Source organism: Manduca sexta, chromosome 19, assembly GCF_014839805.1.
Source record: "Manduca sexta isolate Smith_Timp_Sample1 chromosome 19, JHU_Msex_v1.0, whole genome shotgun sequence".
Taxonomy (NCBI): Eukaryota; Metazoa; Arthropoda; class Insecta; order Lepidoptera; family Sphingidae; genus Manduca; species Manduca sexta.
Genome location: NC_051133.1, coordinates 14,078,871 through 14,098,474, shown reverse-complemented (window position 1 = coordinate 14,098,474; position 19,604 = coordinate 14,078,871). Strand labels below are relative to the sequence as shown.

The 19,604-nt window shown below is 36.8% G+C and overlaps 1 protein-coding gene across 1 annotated transcript; it reads right to left on the bottom strand.

Moving 5' to 3' along the window:
- Positions 1 to 35: 35 nt before the first annotated feature.
- Positions 36 to 2,458, bottom strand: LOC119189819. The gene is made up of 5 exons (XM_037440462.1): positions 2,328 to 2,458; positions 1,914 to 2,102; positions 1,396 to 1,584; positions 787 to 934; positions 36 to 647 (listed from the first exon to the last, which is right to left on the bottom strand). The coding sequence occupies exons 2-5, from the start codon at positions 2,094 to 2,096 to the stop codon at positions 484 to 486; spliced, it is 684 nt and encodes a 227-aa protein (XP_037296359.1). The 5' UTR covers positions 2,097 to 2,102; positions 2,328 to 2,458; the 3' UTR covers positions 36 to 483.
- Positions 2,459 to 19,604: the final 17,146 nt, after the last annotated feature.

Sequence of the window (19,604 nt, the reverse complement as noted above, 5' to 3'; positions counted from 1 at the left end):
AGACTTTAAAACATATGTTTTCTTGTTTCAGAATAGAATAATTAAACAACCACCGAATTGCGAGAGCATCTATGACGAACACAGTTTTCAAGAATGGAAGATTTATTTACAAATATACTATTTTTTTTATTAGTTATTTTTATTTTTAGTATTAGTTTGAATGACGGGTAGAGCTTGCCGTTTACCTGATGATAAGCGATACGACCGCCCATAAACAGTAGAAACATCATCCAACACCTTGAATTATAAATAATTGTTTGGTATTCCACTGTACTCGTTATCCTAAGACATGAGATGTTAAGTCTTATTATGTCCAGTAATTACACTGACTACAATGCCTTTCAAACCGGAACACAACAGTGACTACACTCTGCTGGCGGCAGAAATAGACATTGTGGTAGTATCAACCCAGGCGTACTGCCACATTTTTGAGAGACCTACCACCAGTAAAAACATAATATGTTACCAGAAAATAAAACAACATTAATACAATTTTTCTATAAGTTTTTTTAAATTTATATTTATTTCTCTCATCTCCCTCAGGATCCCCTCCAGTACTTCCTTTTTCTCAGTTTCAAGGCGAAATACGCGATTTCGGAGATCCGCCTGTGTCGCTGGGCGCACTCGTCGCCGTACCTTCCTTGAAACTGTTAAGTGAAATCATAAGAAAAATGTTAATTGTTTATTGTAAAGATCCTAACACGGTATAGATATGTACGGTATGGTTATTATTAATACTGGGAAAAAAAATAATAAAAAGTCACACGTAGATTCAATAAATTTTACCTGAAAAACTGGTGCTGGTGCTTGGTCCAGGGATCACTGGGAGAGAAGCTTGTGGGTTGACCTGTGGCATCTCTACCTCTTCGCATGGGAAGCTTAGTGTGGGGCTTTCTGTGCGTAAAGGTGTGGGTTGCTCAGGTTGTTCAGCTGGCTGTAAGTTTGCAGAAACACATTTTGTTTAGGTGATGAAAATGACTAGGTTGTTTGGCTCAAAATGAGATTGTGTATGTTGTTATCAGAATATATTTTAATGTGTTAATCTATAACAACTCCAAAGCAAACTTTTATTGAAATGATTTATTTGAATCTGTAAAATGTTATACATTATTTAGATTCCGTCAATATTAACTCTACCACCAGTTCGGAAAGCAGTTTTCACCAGAGAAGAACGGGCAAGAAACTCTAGTGTTGCTCTTTTCAATCAGTTTAGGGTAAAGACTACAGTACATGATAAAGTGAGAAAAAAAGAAAAGTTTAAAAAAAAAAGTTTGGAGCAGTTCATTTATAGGCTCGTGAAATAGGGAATAAATTAATTTAATTTTTTGTATGACTGCACAACCCACTCAAATTAAGACATATTATATTATTAAAACCACAAAGCAAAAGCATTACCTGAGGAAAAGCTAGCACTCTACATGAGGGTATGTCGGGCTCACCAAAGCCTGCCCCCGTTATCGAAATTACTTTAATATCGTTACCCGATAATAGGTCAGCAGTTGGCGGCCCACCCCCAGTGGCACCAGCTGACCTTCTGGCTGCACTGTTAGCCTTTTTAGCCAAATACTTCCTGTCAGCCCACACCTAAGCAGATAGGTTAAGCTAAGCGTACACATTCAAAGCACATGCTACAATGGGTGTTCATGCATGCATTTCCTGCCTAAACTCACAGAAGTGACCCCCCCAAACCGGTATTTTACGTAAAATAATTGTGAATATTAGAAAAAAAATTGTAAATTTAAAGTTGAATAAATTTTGGAGGAGGGCGGGGGAGTACTGGAAAAGGTTACGACGCGTTACATGGGGAGTTAAAAAATCTTCAAAAATTGCATTACGTAATAATTGAACGGCCCCTTATGAATAAATAAATAATAATAAAATGCATCCGATTATTATTCTAGTAAGCATATTACCTTTTTCCACTGCTGCACCGTTTTCACAGCACCCCCCATGCTATTAAGTTGAGATGTTAAGGTCTCCCACAAGCGTTTTGCCTTAGCCCGCCCCTCCAGACTATGCACAAGGCCGCGAGCAAGATCGGGGTTTTCACTCAGAAAATCCAAAAGAGTCTCAATGTGGACGCTCGTGGCAGTCATCTTGAGCTGAAATGTTTTGAAAAATAGTTAAAAAACATTATCGGTTTATTTACTATTATTGGTACGGTAATCGTAAGTAATGATGATTTTTATAATAGATCAAAACACAAAAATTGCATTTTGTTACACAATAATTGCCTTTAAAATGCAAAAGATCATTCCTCAAAGGCGAGTAAGTAACATATTCATAATAAACATAGCATTACAATAAATAAAATTTCAATTACTTACAATTTTTTGTTGTGATTGCAGAGTTTTCACATGTCCGTCAAGTGTCAAAAATTCAAAAATTCCATAGATTAAACACAATGCAATAAGACCGTAGATTGCATAATCAGTAAAAATATTTATTATTTTGTCATTAATAAACATTTAGAGTTATGAAATAATAGTTAGATTGCAGAAAACCTAATTAGACATCCAATTTATATGTTTTTTTACAAGAATGCCATGATAGGTAAAAATTACGGTTTTTGAAGATACACATCTCTAATCCGACACAATATTTTCATTCGAACGATTGTTTATGGTTCCGAAAGTAACGATGACGGATCCGAAGTAATTTGGTAGTAGGGTTAAATACGAAGTTCGTCGTTTCTTCGTTTCGGAACGACGTTTCGATGTTCGTTTTTCGAAGTAGGGCCTCAGAACTATAAGACGGATGCTGCGTGTGCCGCTTCCCGATATAATGTATTGGGCCAATTATAACCACACTGTCATATAAATAAGTTTGATTTTATGATGACAATGAATGGGCAGGATGTTCATAATGCCAAGTAATCGGTGATTACTAAAGCAGTATATTTATTATCTACAAAAAGCAAGGTAAAGTAATGTATTCTTGAATACTATGGATAATTGCTAATGCAATTTATTCACTATCGAATAAGCACTTTATTAGTACACATTAAAGTGTACATTCCGCCACGCTCGTTACGGGCAACCGGTCTCATGCATATTTTAATCGGCGCGTCGGTGGCTTCGCTGCATACCTCTAATCAACGGTTTTTAATTACGACGGACATTAGTATTGCTTTTTAAATGATCTCATTTTATTCGATAAATTAACCAATCAATTAAGTCTGAAAAGCATTTCAGACATCAGAGTGATTCGTCTGAAACCGAAGTTTAAAAACAGAGAATATACAAAGAAGAAAATATTATTTATATATTTAGACATTATGAACCTGCCTCGACATCCAATGTCTCAACATGATGAATGTAGTTCAGTCTATTACCGAGTTTTTAATTCAATGTTCTGTAACACTTCAAATTCAAATCTTTTTTCAAATCTCTTAACATGTAGTCATGGCGCTAATTCGAAGGAGCGGCGTCCTCGTTATATCTGTCAGATGTATCTAAACAGACCACCAGTGGCGAAGTTTGAAAATTTCGAAACAGAATCCGACACAACATATACGTTCTAATATGAATTAATTGGGTCTAAAAATTTTACATAAATAATGAAAAGGTAACTGGCAGGAATCGGGTTATATGAGCCCTACGTCACTGCAAACTACAGTATAACTACATAACGCGAGAGAAACCGTACGCAATAAAATACTTCTAGACAGTAATCGACCTACTTTTCTTGTAATTCTTTTTAACCATGTCCCAATTTCTATAGGGATTTGCGCTCGGTTATCCGAGTTGACCCCGCGACGGGTCCCGTCTGCTCCCCAAGGAATATAAATTAAAGCATTCCGCCCGTCCGTTCCCCTCTAATCTGCGGCAGATTTATCTGGATAGTGAAAACTTGTGGCTAGCAACACTCAGGTTTGTGCGTTGCCGGGAGATCTCGTGTAAATTTTCATCCCTGTTGCCAGACCTTTGTTCTTTATTAGGTTTACATAATGGAAGTGTATGAGTGTTTGTTTTGAATTGGATTATTTCAGACCTCGCGACAAAAAGGAGGGTGTTATATGTTTAACTTGTGTCTCTGTGTATTTATCTGTGGCATCATAGCTCTCATACGAATGGACCGCATTAAATTTAGTTTGTTTTTGCTTTTTTAACTCTTGAGGTAACATTTTGACTTTATCTGTCTATACTATAATATACATACATAGCTAAAAAGTTTGTTTGAACACGACAAACTCAAAAACTACCTAACGAATTCCAATGAAATTTGGTATGGAGATAGTTTTGAGACCCTGGAAAAGACATAGGCTTACTTTCTATCCGGGAAAAATATAAAGTGGAACTTTATCCCGGAAAACGCGGGCGATGCCTCGATTAAAGACTGTTAATACATTTATTTGTGGTTGGTTTCCATAGCGTTTTGCGGCGTATGTGCTCTTGACTTCTCTTACAAAACTAACTTACCGTACTACTCACAATTCCTACAATCGTAAAGTAGTGCTTAACGAGTAATGTCTGATGATTACTATCACACAGCCGCGTATTTATAATTGCCGATAATCAATGGGGCGTGCGCATTAATGGCGGTTTATTAATTAATTCCCGTTTAGCACGTGCCGACGCGTTTTAATCTTGGCTCTAGAGACGCGCTCCGTCGGCTTGTGTAACGAGCAGCCGACAGACGGACACACCCGACGCCGCCGCCTTCAAAGCCTTGGCGAAACGAGTAGTGGCCGCGCCGTGGTAGGACAGTGTGCCACGAGGGATGAAAATGCGGTGCATACGTTTACTACAGTATTTCTTTCTCTCGTGCAAGTAAGTCGATTAGTGTAAATTGTAGACATTCATTTCTAACGCAAGCAACAGTGTGCAAACGTTATGTTCTCGCGTAGACATTATTGATTATAATATTTTATTGTATTCTGTATCTTAGCTTTGCTAATCCAACAGTGCTGTTATTTTTTTTTTTTATAAGCAATGAGTATACACCATCTGTGTGACTTACCCATCGACGAAAAAATCCACACAGGACCGCCATCGCCACGCCTGTATGTGATCAAACCTCAACATTCTCTAACACTTATCTTAGCTAATATATACGCCACAAGCGCTACGCTTGTGGTTTATGTATATGATGAATATAAACTATTATGCATTATATTGTAAACTTGTTTGCTAAATAAGTGGTGAGCACGCTTTCCACGCTTAACTTAAAATCCAGTCTTGTTTGAGTAACTAATTAATGTACTACAAGTTATTAACGTTAAATATCGAGCTTGTCCAATTTTAACGTTCTCAACAAGAATCAAACATAAACGTAGGTAGCAATACCACCCAGTATTTTTAAGTTACAAAGCACTGTATTCAAGATTGTATTATTCAAAACTACAAGCGACATCTATTAGTAGACAAAAGAACTTAAGTGCTGGCGTACAGTACATTCTTTGTCGTTATTAGTCGATTAACCCTTTCTCGGTTTTTCTACGAACATTGTGACGACGTACTAATTTAAAATTAGTAAAATTATTTTTTGAATTTCTCAAGCTTTTTCATTTATTTCATAAGTCCAAGGTCAAAATAAGTAAACCAAACAAAACATGGTATCGTATTTCACTCCGTTAATTTAAAATGTTAGATATCATGTCTCGTAATGCTCAGTAATAACATGAAACAACAACTACATTATAAACAGCATACGTGAAAACTTTCCATACGCGACTTCAATATATTCCAAACACCACGGGTTACCGTCGCAAAGTTTTCGCACAAAACAATTGCAGGATAAACAGAACCTGCGAAATATCCCGAGTTATGATGATTGGGAGTCACGACTTGGCCCACTTTATTCACAAAACGGGTGGATGTAAATGAAGAGGTGGCGAGTGCCACGCCGCGGCAAATCACTCTATTTATATGCGTGGCTCGGGAATCGAACTCCGGCGTCGCCACCTGGCGGCCGATCATTGAATTGTATTGTTTCCCACCAGAGCGCCGCTGGTTTTTGCTAGCCGATCTATTGGTTTTGCTGTATTGAAAATCGCTCAGAGTTATTTGGGTATCTTTTTTTCGCAATGTTGTTTTAGAATGATTGGTAATCGCTGGATTTGTTGTGGAATTCTGTTTTGATGTTTTATGTGGTGATTTTAATGTCTGATATAATTTGTAGAAACGTGTAATACCTTATAAATATTTTAATACCTCAGATGCCATTGCCCCAATACGGTGTGTTTCGGTCTCTTTTCCACTATCGCATATATTCGCACTATGTTTACAACGTACTCTCAGACAGGTCTTTTAACAGCCATTGTGACACGGAGGGTAGGTAGGTAACTACCATCTGCATCGCGTTTCCTTTCAGCGCACGCAGCGCCTCAACAATGTGCATGGCATGTGCAGTGCGAGGTATGAACTTGTACATTTAGAAAGTGACTCGTGCTACTACTTTTTTAATGTCTCTATATGTAGTCATTTTAAAACTGGAAATCGTCTATATACACTTGTCACTACAATTTTTTTTCTTGACTGATATAATTCGGATTCAATATAGTTTATTATAAATCAGACTTACATAAAAGCTTAAAATTACAGAAAATTAATATTAACATAATGTAATAAGTTACTTCATTCTTGATAGCGAAAAAATATTACGTGTTATCTAAACTTAACACCTATAAGTGATTTAAAGTTTCGAACTTGTTCAAACTATTTTTCTGGCAGGGTATAACTGTCTGAGAGAGCGACAAGCTTTTCTCTTATCTTTATACAACTTAATGATGAGAAGAGCTGTTCGCTCTCAAGTCTCTGGATAAGCCACACCTGCTCATTACAGCCGTCACCTCGCCTAAAACTGAATCATAAAGTGCCATGGTGCATAGTCGACTCTCTCTCAATTTTTTTTTTAATACAATACGAGATTTAATCAGACATTATTAAAATCAATGCGTTTTCTAGTATAAAAGCTAATTAAAACTTTAACCGATTACAAAATGAAACGAACGTAAATATGAAAACTCGGTACGAAATGTCACCTTGATGCAGCGAGAGCGATTGATCCTGTGACGTCATTAACGAAGCCCAAACGGCGAGCTCTTTCACTCACGCCTTTCATTCCCATAACCCACCATTCAACGGTCGCGAAGAACTCGAACCGTACAGTCATTAGTGTGGCGCGAGTGTAGGTTACTAATGCCATCTATTGACGGCGCGGTGACAACTTATTGGAACTGTGTTGCTTGTCGAAGTATCGAGTCGAGTTGATAGAGGCCTCGAATTCGATGGCTGCTTGTAATTTTGTGTTGTAATTTTTTTAGATTTTGATTAGTAAAAACGATAAATTTGCTAATTGTTTCTGTGTGATGTAAATTTCAATATGAATACCAGTAAACTTCGTTTCAATGAAAATTATTAAAATAAGTAAGTACTATAATGAGAAAACTACTTTCGGAACTGGTCATAGTGAACCTAAATCGACCAATCAGCATATTGTGGCTGTCCACTGCTGAACGTAGGCCTCCCCAAGTGAGCGCCAACGCCATATTATATAAATTGAATAAAAATATTTAATTTTCATTCCCTTTTCAATTTCAACGTAAACTGATTACTTTAGTGTAAACAGTTCGTCCAACAAATTGTTTATCTCAGTTTTATAATGTTGACGTAGGCTTAACACCCACGCGGCAGATCGTATTCATAACTTAAAAAAGAAATGAAACTTCTTAATATCCAGTACAAATTATAACGTTAGTATAAATCAATATAATTGCTTTTTAAAAATTTAAAACCAATGTTAGTAAAATGCACTCTTTGCCACATAAATTAAATTCTATTTTCAAAACTATCTTTAAGTAATTTGGGGCCGTAGCGAAGTCTGCATAAACTTTAATAACTTTGACGTCACCGAGATTGGACTTACTGAAGGTTTTTGTATCTCCCAGATCCCGATTGGATGGTGAAAAACGATTTTAATAAGCAATCGACGCAGAGACCACCGACGCCTCTGAATTTTCCGAATATCCACTTCGGCTTGCATCAAATTTCACGAGGTTGTTTTTGAGGACGCTCGTAAATAAGGTTACTTTTTTATCCTCGATAAATATGAGATTTTTGGTGGAACTTTGATTAAAAAGCGTCTGCAAGTGCTAATCTCTGTAGCTTAATATTACTTTTACTATCCTAATTAATAAATTATTTAGTTTGCCTAACTGATACTGCTCTTCCCCAGATAATAATTTATTACAATAGATTACCCAATTATAGTAAATCGAATCTTGAACATACGTAGTAAATGTCGTATTTTCTTTGTTACCAAATTGAATAACTCGTGTAGGCGCACGGTTGTCCGTTAAGAAAATAGTAACGAGAAACGTTAGTCGCAACTTATAACCTACTGCAAACTGAGGAACATTCGTGGGAGTGATTCGAGTATGCCCAAGGGACTTCTACTTTTGAAGACTGGGTAGACATCAAATGATTTTAGTTGCGTGGGTAAGGTCGATGTTATCTGTACATATTAAGTAAGTACCGGACTTTAACAAAGTTATTACTCGAAAAGGAAGTAGGTTATTTTCTTTCACAGTTAGATCTTACTTCTATAGTAAAATACAATATTACTATATTATACATCAATATCCTAATCAGTTATAAAGTTTAATGACCCATTCTTAAGTTTTACTGCAAACAGTTTTGATCCAACGTCGTGTAGCGCACTGAAGAAACCAAAAGAGTAATAAAACACGGGCAAAGTGCGCGAAATAAAGTGCCACTACGAAGCGCGCGTAACGTGAGAGCTAAAAAATAGTTGGAGCAAAAACTAAGTAACTAGAGGTCCATTAAAAGGGTCTTTAATGTACCATAAAAAGGGCTCAGAAAGCGCCAGCGCCATACAAAGATATACGCGCTTACATTATTTTAACCTGTAGGTTTTACTAATCTTTATGATTACTCTTTAACGTGGTGTAATAAAAGGAAACAAAAAGACTTTTATGTTTTTAATAGTGGTCGTCGTTTCAAAGTAAATAGAAAATGTCGAAACTGTGTTGTATTATGAGGCGTTTTAATGTTATTGCGGATGAGACCGTATCGCCTACAAAACTCTATCACTGTACACCATTGAAGTACAGAATGCATGGAACATCAGATGTTGAAACTTATTATCTCCAGTTAATTTACATGACATATAGGGCTATAAAATAGTTCCTAATGCAGTGTAGGGTATTGGACTCTACCCACCTACCTGAAGAATGACAAGCTGCTGGGCCCTTATTCTGTGTGATAGTGTAAACGCGTAACGTGGCCGTGTCATGTTATCTTCGAGAAATGTGCGTGCAATGGTATTCTATAAGCCAAATCTCTATAGTCCTAAACATGATGCGTTGTGTTACGTGCTTGTTACGCACTGTTAAAATAACGTGCGGGATAGAGAATAAGGCCCCTGGTTGAATGCCCGCGCCATGTCAAACACCTGATATTCACAAGACTCGTATCTTACTGTAAAGTCAAGACTCTATTTATTACATTCCTCAAATATTTATAGGTTATATTCACCTCGCCGATCTTGCACCAACTACAGGTATATCTCACGTACAGACCAACGCGCATTGCGAGCGGCGGCACCGTTGATCCTGAGTTCACGGTAGTTGCACTGTTGCCGAAGGTGGGTTTCTCTCCAAATTGGGAGATTTTAACATCATCAGGGAAACTTGAGATTAACTAATTAACTGATACAGTTCCACAACACACTTTATTACTTTTACTCACCATTCAATATTTTGGGGATTTCTTAAGTTAATTTAGGGGTGTCACAAAGCAGATATCTGGCAACACTGCATAGTTTTATGTTGCCGCCGTGCGCGGCGACTTGTACTCGCTACAACGGGTACACGAAACTGCTATTACCGACCGATGTTAGGAGACGGCTTGCGGACTCTTTGTGTATGAAAGTGTTGTTATTGTATGGTCTAGACTGGTGGTGTTTGGAATTTGAAAAATGTTAAGTAAATCTAGAATTTTCATGTAGTCATTTTGCAATAAAGCTGATGTTACTAGGGGCTTTAAATTTACAAGAGAGTCCGTCTGCGGAGGAAATATTGTGTTATGATTATGTGTTCGAGAGAAAAAAAAAGTTTTACCGAACTTTAGTTGCATCTTTGCCTACGCCTTAGAATATACAGCATAAGCTTATTATACATTATACGTATTTTAGGGTTTGGCTAAAATATGCATTTTTATACCACTGAATGACGAGACCAGCTAGCCGCCTATGACATAATCTCTGCATACATACATTACTTAGTATCTCTGTTTATATTTCTCACATTTCACTATAATCATAATCATCAAATCACGCCTAACTACTTACTATATTTAATCAATAGACGATACAAAGGAGTGCCGGTATGCATCGACATGCGAGCATGGCGTTTCACCATCACAGCATCCCAATTAGCACGGGGCCCGTCGTTAGCGCTCCGCTTTCACTTGGCACGGCGCGCGCGGTCGACGTTCAATCACGTCTCATGCTACTAACAGTCGTGTGTGTCAAATGATGATGTATTTTAATATTCTCGTGTCTTTAAATAATAAATGTCCTATTAATTAATTTTGTAGCCATTGCGGGAAGTGGTTTCTGGTTCTATCAGGAAACACGCAATTCTTACTTAAATGTATAAGTAAGTTGACTGAAGTTGGAATTTGTACTGGACCTGGCACCTATTAGCTATCATGGAATAGAAATTAACTCAGCCAACAATAATCACATTAGTTGCGTCTTCGCCTACCCCTGCAGGAAAAGATAGGGAACAAAATGAGCCTACACGAACTGAGCAAACATTACGCACACAAAACACAGTTAAATACACCATTGTTGTGACATACGGACGGAACAAATATGTATTTATTCGAATGAAACACGTCCGTAGTCGACGTGTATCCGCCGCCCGCGCGATGTCACACGTATATTACATCTCTATTCTATCGGCATCTGCGTGTTTTGCAATAATATGTCATCGATCTCGCATCGTGTTAACACTGTTCTGTTTATTGGACATCTCTATTATGATTTTCTTTCTCGTTATACTGTTATGTTATCGATTCTTTATATAATAAGTATATCCGTATTTACATAACGAACAAAGTTTGTATATATAAAAGAATTTTATACCAGTATGTGACCACTGCCTCCTTAGAAATTCTTATTTGAAGCTTACTTTAACCACGGCGGGGTGCCTAGTAATGTAAGTAGTACTGGCTGAACTATTTCTTCTTAAATACATTTTGGAAGTAAATAAGTGGGTACATTTTTATTATAAGAAATAGACCCTTTTGTAATTGTAATGAAAGCAACGATTAATATTTTTCACCATGACGGATGATCATAAAACGTGTTTCCTTATCCCAGTTATTAAAATGTTATTTAAAAGCGCCCTTTAGGAACATTTAGATAAAGTGAAACAATGTTTCCTCGTTCTTTATAAGAAATATATTAAAAAAACATTTTGCTTCGGGGTCTCAAAAACCGAAAATATTATTTTCCTTAAATGTCTTTTGAAGTATTTTCGCGGGAGGTGTGGTTTCACTTACTTTTCTAAAATGATGTATGTATTCTTTGTAAAATATCGCTTGCTTTAACGGTGAAGAAAAATATCGTAGGGAAACCTACACACCTGAGAAGTTCTCTACAGATTTGTGAGGGTGTGTGAAGTCTACCAATCCGCACTAGGTCAGCATGGTGGACTAAGGCCTAATCCTTTTCAGTAGTAGCGGAGGCTTGTGCTCAGCAGTGAGACAGTATATAATACAAGCTTCATATAACACATCTTAGAATACAGGGGGGATATTATTATTATTCTTATATAGGTATGCTTATACCTAAGTCAAAGTTATAGTTATACTGCATTTAATATAACAGACGCTTCGCTTATTATCAAACAAACAAGCTGCTCGTCTCAACATTCAGCTGTAAAAAAACAAAATCATATTACCTCGTGTTAGCTTTATACTCGACGTCATGTTGCGGATGGACTCCTCTGTTTTAAATTGAATGTTATAAGGATTCCATCGGCAATCGTACCATCAGTCTCGGAAGCTGTATTCGTGTCCATTTCATTAGTCGTCGTGGTCTCCTACTTATTACGACGTCATTTTGCTGATTTTTTTATCAAGCGAGTGATAGTAGACAGAGTATGGCATAATTTTTTCGTGGGTTTGAAGATATATCTTTTTTTTTTAAATATGTTTACAAAGTATCCTTGAGAATTTAAAATGTAAGCGTTGTAATTTTCCCTCTTCAGATAGACCTCAATGCCTATTGACGTTCTGTTTTTAATCGTCATCATCATCAGCCGCAGGACATCCACTGCCGAACATGGGCCTCCCCCAAATATTTTCAGATCGACCTATTCTGTTCTTTATATTCTAAACTAACCATCATAATGTGAAAATAGTTCTAGCCGTTTCATCTCAGCATTTTTATCACTACACGCATAAAATCCATATTATTGTTAAACTCAACAGTAATCCATTCGAAATTCACATGAAACATATAAAATGCACGTTCGATATGTAAAGACATATGTAGGGTCGTGTTTTACGATATGTGCGCAGATTTGATAACATGCATGCGGCGAGCTTTACTGCTGACCTTTTAGGTTCACTCGGTACGTTTATATTGTTTACTGGCGCCGTCACTCGGGTTTAAATCTTTTTATCTTCGGCACTTAAACCCTAAAGAATTTGTTTTTATGACTACAAATAATATTGCAACGGTTTGATAAAGACATCAGTGTGATTGTAAGTTCGGTCTTCTCACATAAATAATTGATTTGTCGTGGGATTCATTCCGTAACGACCCTTGGAGTAGATCTTTACTTCAGTAGCGAAGAGTCCATGTAACCCGATTCCTTCAGCTTCCCTTTCAAAATTTATATAAAAACTAGCGACCCGCCCCGGCTTCGCACGGGTGCAATGCTGACTATTTAATGGATGTTATTATTATACATATAAACCTTCCTCTTGAATCACTCTATCTATTAAAAAAACACCGCATCAAAATCCGTTGCGTAGTTTTAAAGATTTAAGCACACATAGGGACAGAGAAAGCGACTTTGTTTTATACTATGTAGTGATGTTTGAACGATTGGCAGACCGTATTTGTACTTATTAGCAATGCCTATATGTTGTGTCGGGTTCCTCTTCCGAAAATTTCACCCTTCGCCACTACTATACTTGTTACAGAACTGCAGGTGTTTATTATGGACTAACTCGCCATCCAAAAAGTACTTCTACCAGATTCGATTACGGGCGATTGCAACTTTCAGTAGCTCTATTAAACTTAATTGACCTAAACCGACGCTAAACCATCGCGTTAACCACGCCATTCGCATCATAAAAACATCCGATAAATGCACAATGATTTTAGTGTATTTACACGTATTGTGCATTTATTAATTTCACGTGACGCGGGCCGGTTGCCGATAATATAATCTGTTGTAAGTTGTAACATGCCACCGTTAATGCGCCCGCCGGCTGCCGCTCGGTGTCGTGATAAACGCCACGCGAATGTATACCATCGATTTTCATTGTTTACAATGTGTAATGGAGAATATTTTTGTTTTAATGAATAGGTGATATAAGTACTACACCACCACGCTACAAAGTAATTCTAGGGGTACGTTTTAGGGGGCTCCAGAGGTTTATGTTCCTGCGTTAAAGCAAGTAATGATTCGATGATACCCCTGGTATTGTGGCTGTTACCGGAAGTCGTTAGTATCAGGAAACTCATTTGCCTCGTTCTATTGCATAAAAACTGAATGGATTCCAGCAACCAAATAAAGAACACTCCGGCATAGACAGCCGATATACGTACAAACATCACGAGAGTCATAATTCCTACGAAGGTTGAAAAACGCAAGATCCTCCGTTTCTTGACTTTATTTGCACTACTCTGTACTTAACATAGGCCAAGGTAGTCTATGGTATAATTGTCAGTCAGTATAGTACAGCGGTTATGCAAGATGAGGCGAGATTGTCGCGCGCACCGGAATGTGTTTCCGGTTACCGGGAAACAAGCGTATATCGCTTTAACTGATGCAACACTGCTATCTCTAAATACATTCAAAAGCATGAGCTCATCTTGGTATTGTCAATGGAAAAGAAAATTGAAGAGTTCTTTGGAAAGAACAAACTACATGCATAGTTTGTAGTTGAAAATAGTCCATGTGTCAGAGTTATCGAAAACTACTAGGAATGTATGGTTTCACAACCAAACGTATCGTTCGCGGATCAACTTTTGCTTCACAGAACTTGATACAACTTTCAACTGAAAGAAAATGTTTTCGAAGTTGAGATGTCGGTTTTTAACCGTTTTACATCGAAAAGTGTGACGTACTCAAGTATTTTTTTTTACATCGCATACTAAGAAGTGGGAATTATTTGAGAATAATTCGCAGACTAGACATTATTTTAAACGAGTTATGTCTAGAGAAAAATGTAGTCATTTTAACACTTCCGTAATAGCACTATAAAATTTAATTCAATTTCTATATAATACTGTACGCGACCGCAAATACCTATATTCTAGAATATAATAAAGCTAAAGATCAGTTTAGTTATGCAAGATGCGGTTGTATTGCCGTGGGGCCCGCGCGCTGGCGTGTGCAGCGGAATGCTTGCCGGGGCTCGACCATGACACACATCCTCTACGAGAAAGGGGTTGTTCGCTGTGCCCGGAATAATGTTGTCTCGGCTCAGAGTTTCAGGGTAAAGTTAATTATCTCCGAGGTACAAAATTATGTTGTATAAATATACAAATGCGCGTTGATAAATTGTTTATTAAATGTTTACTAGAGTATAAAGAGTTATTAAGGAAAAAAATTGAGAACAAATTTTATTGCATGTTATACTTGTAAAGAGAAATACTTTCTACTTCATCTTGCAAAAAATTATCAGAATGATTATATAAAAATTTAATAAACATTATAGAAATATTTGATTATAATTCGAGCATGCCGCTCTCGCGTTTCGTAAAGTTGGCGTAAACAAGTGAGCCGCGGAAAGTACATTTTTTTGTGTTCCTCAGCCCCTGAGATGCTATAATTTCGTCGGCATCCAATTACATTTCGCCCACGTGCCGCCTCACAAACAAACCTATAGAAATATTAAAATTGTTATAGGGAACATTTTGTACTATATCATACAAGTTATTTGTTACTTAGTTTCATTTAGGTTATAAACTTGATTCTGTGATTTTTTCAGGTAAACGAGAAATGTGACAGTAAAATGTTTAGCGCACGACTAAACGTACGGTCGCCGGCCTGATGGACGCGTCACGTGCCCGTATCCAGTTAGAACATTATTCTAATTTATATCACAAAGTATTGTAATATCTACAAATGTGATATTAAAGTAAAGCTTTATACACTACCAACTGACCATACTTATACATTAGTATTTTATATTCGCTGAATACTTAGGCACTTACATTATAAGTACGATAATTTGTAGACGTGTTTGGGATGTTAGTTAGAAGTACAGGTATAAACCGCTGAAAGGGTTCGATTGGATTATAGCATAGACAAACAAATTCCTAGTTTAACCTGACTTCGTTTTGCTTTAGAAATGTATAGCTTTTATATTCGAAAAACGACTTGAACGCTTCTGGAGCTTCGACCTAAACTTGTAATAAAGTATAAAACATTGTAACAGCATCAACAATGACCTACATAACGGTGGTCATGCGACAATCGCTCGGTGGTCGACGGCCGGTGGTCGATGGGTCGGAATGCAGCGAGCATTGAACACAGGCGCGCTGTGTCGTCAATGACTGTGTATCGACGGGCACTCGCTGCTCAACGGTCCACTGCATTTTACGCCATGTCCCTGTTACACTGTACGTTTTTATGTTTCAATAAAAACATGATTTTCGGTCTATTGTTCGGTTATATGGACAATGCGATTCGTGTTTGTCAATTACGCGGAGAATGCGTATAGGGTAGGAGGTTCGATCTGTAATTAAAGAATGGGGTTAGGGTAATGTCTGGTAACTTATTTATCTCCGTTTTATAATGTTTTGTTAGCGCGTGTATTTTGTGTTTTAGTTTGTAAACTTTTTTTTTTAAATGAGGCAACAATTGACTCTATTACACCTGATGGTGAGTGCAGTGGGGTCCAGAAAGAATGTCGACTGATAAGACATAATTACCTCTCGTCAGTAGACAAAACTACCGGCTCATTATACCGAATCCGACTTAAGTGGGCCAAAATGACGGGTTTTTAATACTTTCTGTACGGTGATTGCTAGCAGGGCGAATATAAAATATATCCTACCACCAGCGAGAGCTAAAATTCACAATATAATATTAAAATCCAAGACCCACGATCAGCGAACTTTTTGCCCCAATTATGTGATATATGCGAACCTTTCGCCTTTGAATACCTATTATCTAAACTTGAGGGCCCTATCAGTATCCCTAAGAAACCTAAGAGTTATTTATTCACAAGTCTTAACATAAAATTGACAATAGATTCACCACAAATGTAACGCGTACGTCCCGCCTGCGACGCCTCGGGATCTCTCGGTTTGTGTTTATTTTCACGGCGGATATTACATCTGGCAACATTGTTACCGTTCTAAACAAACGTCAATGAAAAAGGATCGTGTGTTTTGGGATAAACAGTTTCACAAGACGTTTCTGTGGGTAACTGGGCTGCCTAAAATGTGATTGACATAATACATGATTGCTATTTTTTGCTGTATTAAGTTTGTTTGTTTCATAAGCCGATGAGATAGTATATGTTCATTTCATATTATCTCTACCGCCTATAAACACTGAATTTCAATATCATTCGATGGCTTTAAAGAAAAAAAAAAGGAATATGATTAGGAGAGTGTGGAACGTAAAGTGTGACCTACACTATTAAATTATGAATTATTCTGTATGATATTAGCATTATTTCTAATATTGTATATCTCATAATGTGAAATATAATTTCTTTTTATTAACTATAAATATCTTGGGAAATTCAAACAACCTAGAAAAAAATAATTTTGAATAATAAACGAAGCAAAATTTTATGCATTTGTCTTTGTCATTTGTATTTAACATCTCTTGTCAGTCTTTATTATATTTTCACTGCATTTTACTTGTAATTACTTATCAATGAAGCCCACTCGCGTAAACATAGATAACTAACAATTATCATACATTGTGGAAAAATATTCGCGCAGTATTTACACAATTTTTTCCAAGCAATTATAATATGAGGAAGCCACTCGCCTAATATGTAACGACTGCTAAAAAGTTAAATTAATTACAAAACCAGAATAAGAGACTACATAGCTCTGCACTATACTGGTCATTCTGAGACATTACACGGTAAATCTTGTAATACACTGTGATTACAGTGTACTTACATTTTTTTGTACTAAATATACGTAATATAATAAAGTTTCCTACGGGTAAAAGGATACATTGGTATAAACAAAAAAAAAATTTAGCTCTAAAAGTAACTCTATTACCAACTCATGCAGTACTTGTAATGCCAATCTTGCATGTCGTCATTCAAATAATTTACTCAACATTGTTCCCATTACAGACCCCAACTTCAGTATTATAATGGAACTAACCAAAGCCTTTCAAAACTTCAATATACATTTTCGAGAAAAGAAAGAGGTTAAAGGATTTCACACAAAGACGACGCGCATTTAATATCCCGTCTGTGAGTAAATAAATAACGCGACGCATTCATATACCGAAATTAGAAATCTCTAGTGTGTGGGGGCACGGTTGAAACATGGGCGTGTTGTGTGAATACTAACAACTCGCCCTGGTGACTGACTGTCTTAAATCTGTCAGGGTGTAGAAGAGGAATGCTTGAAGAGATTTTCACGTATGTAAAATGGTCGTTGTTGCGATACGGATTGAATTGGGTTTACTTTTTTTTTAATTTGAAAATTTTTGAATCTGTAATTAAACGATACTATTAGATTCCACATCCAATGTGTCGAAGAGACGAGCTCAGTGCAGAACCATTTATTAAATTCTTGGTCGCGCTAAAACATTAGCAATGACTTGTGCCTGTTCATAGACAGGTGTAGCAACTTAATCTCTACATATAGTTGTTTTAAAATCACCCAACTTCTTTCACAACTCTTTTCTTTCCCCATCCCTCTATATTAGTGTAAACACAGCCCATTGCGTCCAATTGCGTATAAAACTACATGTATCGAACACGTGGTGCAAAACGGCAGTAATGTTGAACTGGAGCGCGCGAGTGTCGGTCGCGTGTCGGCTTAGCGTCTGGTTGGCAGTTGTCATGGGCCTTCATGGAAGCAAGATTGATTGATCGCGGTTGCAGAGAGCCACCGCGCGGATGACTGACGCGGTATGTGAAGTTATGGTGGTATATGACAAACAAGACGTACACTCAATGACAAAGTATGACAAAGTTAATCGGTATTTATTTTTAATACATTTAGGGCCTGTTTTACAACGTCTGAGTAAATTCTACTTGTTACATAAATGTATAAACCGTCCAAATATAAAAGTTACACTCTAATCTATATTCCCAAATAAATGACAATGAAATGAGTACTATCTACATTAGCTATTTAATACGCTAACTGTTAAATAAAATTTACTTGAAACTTGTAAAATAGGCACTTAAGTAAGAAACTGTTGTAGGATTAAGAATTGTTTACGTCTTTATCTTCTGCGTAATTTTTAATTCCTTTACGTAATCAAATTGTATATAGGCGAGCTTAATGTCTTAGGCATTGTGTTTATCTTTTGTATCCAAAACTCTAGTATCTTTATTAAGATGGCCTAAGTTCCTTAACTTTCCTTTTAAATGAATATTACACGCATACAAAAGGGGAGCTATCGGAAAACTTTTCCCAATGTGATAATAATAAAAACAGACATCAGGACACGTAAGTGAAAAGTTGGCTTTAACTGTCGGAATACCCCTTTCTTGTTTCCTACATAACAGTAATACTTTGAAAAGCTGATTGATAATGTTGCCTCCAGCACGTGGATTCAAGGAGAGACACGTTATCAGGAACTCCTCTGAATTAAAGAAATCCCAAGTAAATATTATTTTGTTTTATTTGTTAATTATAATGGTTATATCGTTACAAATAATAAATGAATACGTAATTTAGATATAGCATGTTATATAGCACATATTAATTTTATACACAAGCATATAGACTCCGTTGTATTTACACAAAAACCAAAAGTCTAAAAAGAATTTCCCCTTCGTTTAATCCGACAAAAAAGCATCTCTTTTTCATTAAGCTAAATCGTGCATCTTTGCCGTTTCTAATATAATTTGACACTCCCAACTAAAGCCCTCAATCTGCGTTTACCCCCTAGATAATTCAGAATAGGCAGAACTTTGACCGTGCCTGTGTCGGATGTAATTGCACGGCTCGCTTTAACGTTATTAATACAAGGATGAACTGTGATTGCTGTAGTTGCGACGAAATGACGTAAAGTTGGGGGCTTTGGTCTCAGGACCTGTGGGAAGAGAAGGACGTGTACGCAGTTATCTGCTATATATATATATTCGGATCTTTATTTTTAAAAAGCTCAAACCCGTCTCGTGTTGAATATATACTAATAAGTGTAATGATTTTAAATATATTGAAAT

What these genes read in the sequence shown, in the direction of transcription:
- LOC119189819 (XM_037440462.1), bottom strand. Translation starts at nt 2,096, where the DNA reads ATGACTGCCACGAGCGTCCACATTGAGACTCTTTTGGATTTTCTGAGT. An exon ending in CGGTGCAGCAGTGGAAAAAG is followed by an intron (nt 1,585 to 1,913) that starts GTAATATGCTTA and finishes CTATCTGCTTAG; the next exon opens with GTGTGGGCTGACAGGAAGTA. An exon ending in GAGTGCTAGCTTTTCCTCAG is followed by an intron (nt 935 to 1,395) that starts GTAATGCTTTTG and finishes GCAAACTTACAG; the next exon opens with CCAGCTGAACAACCTGAGCA.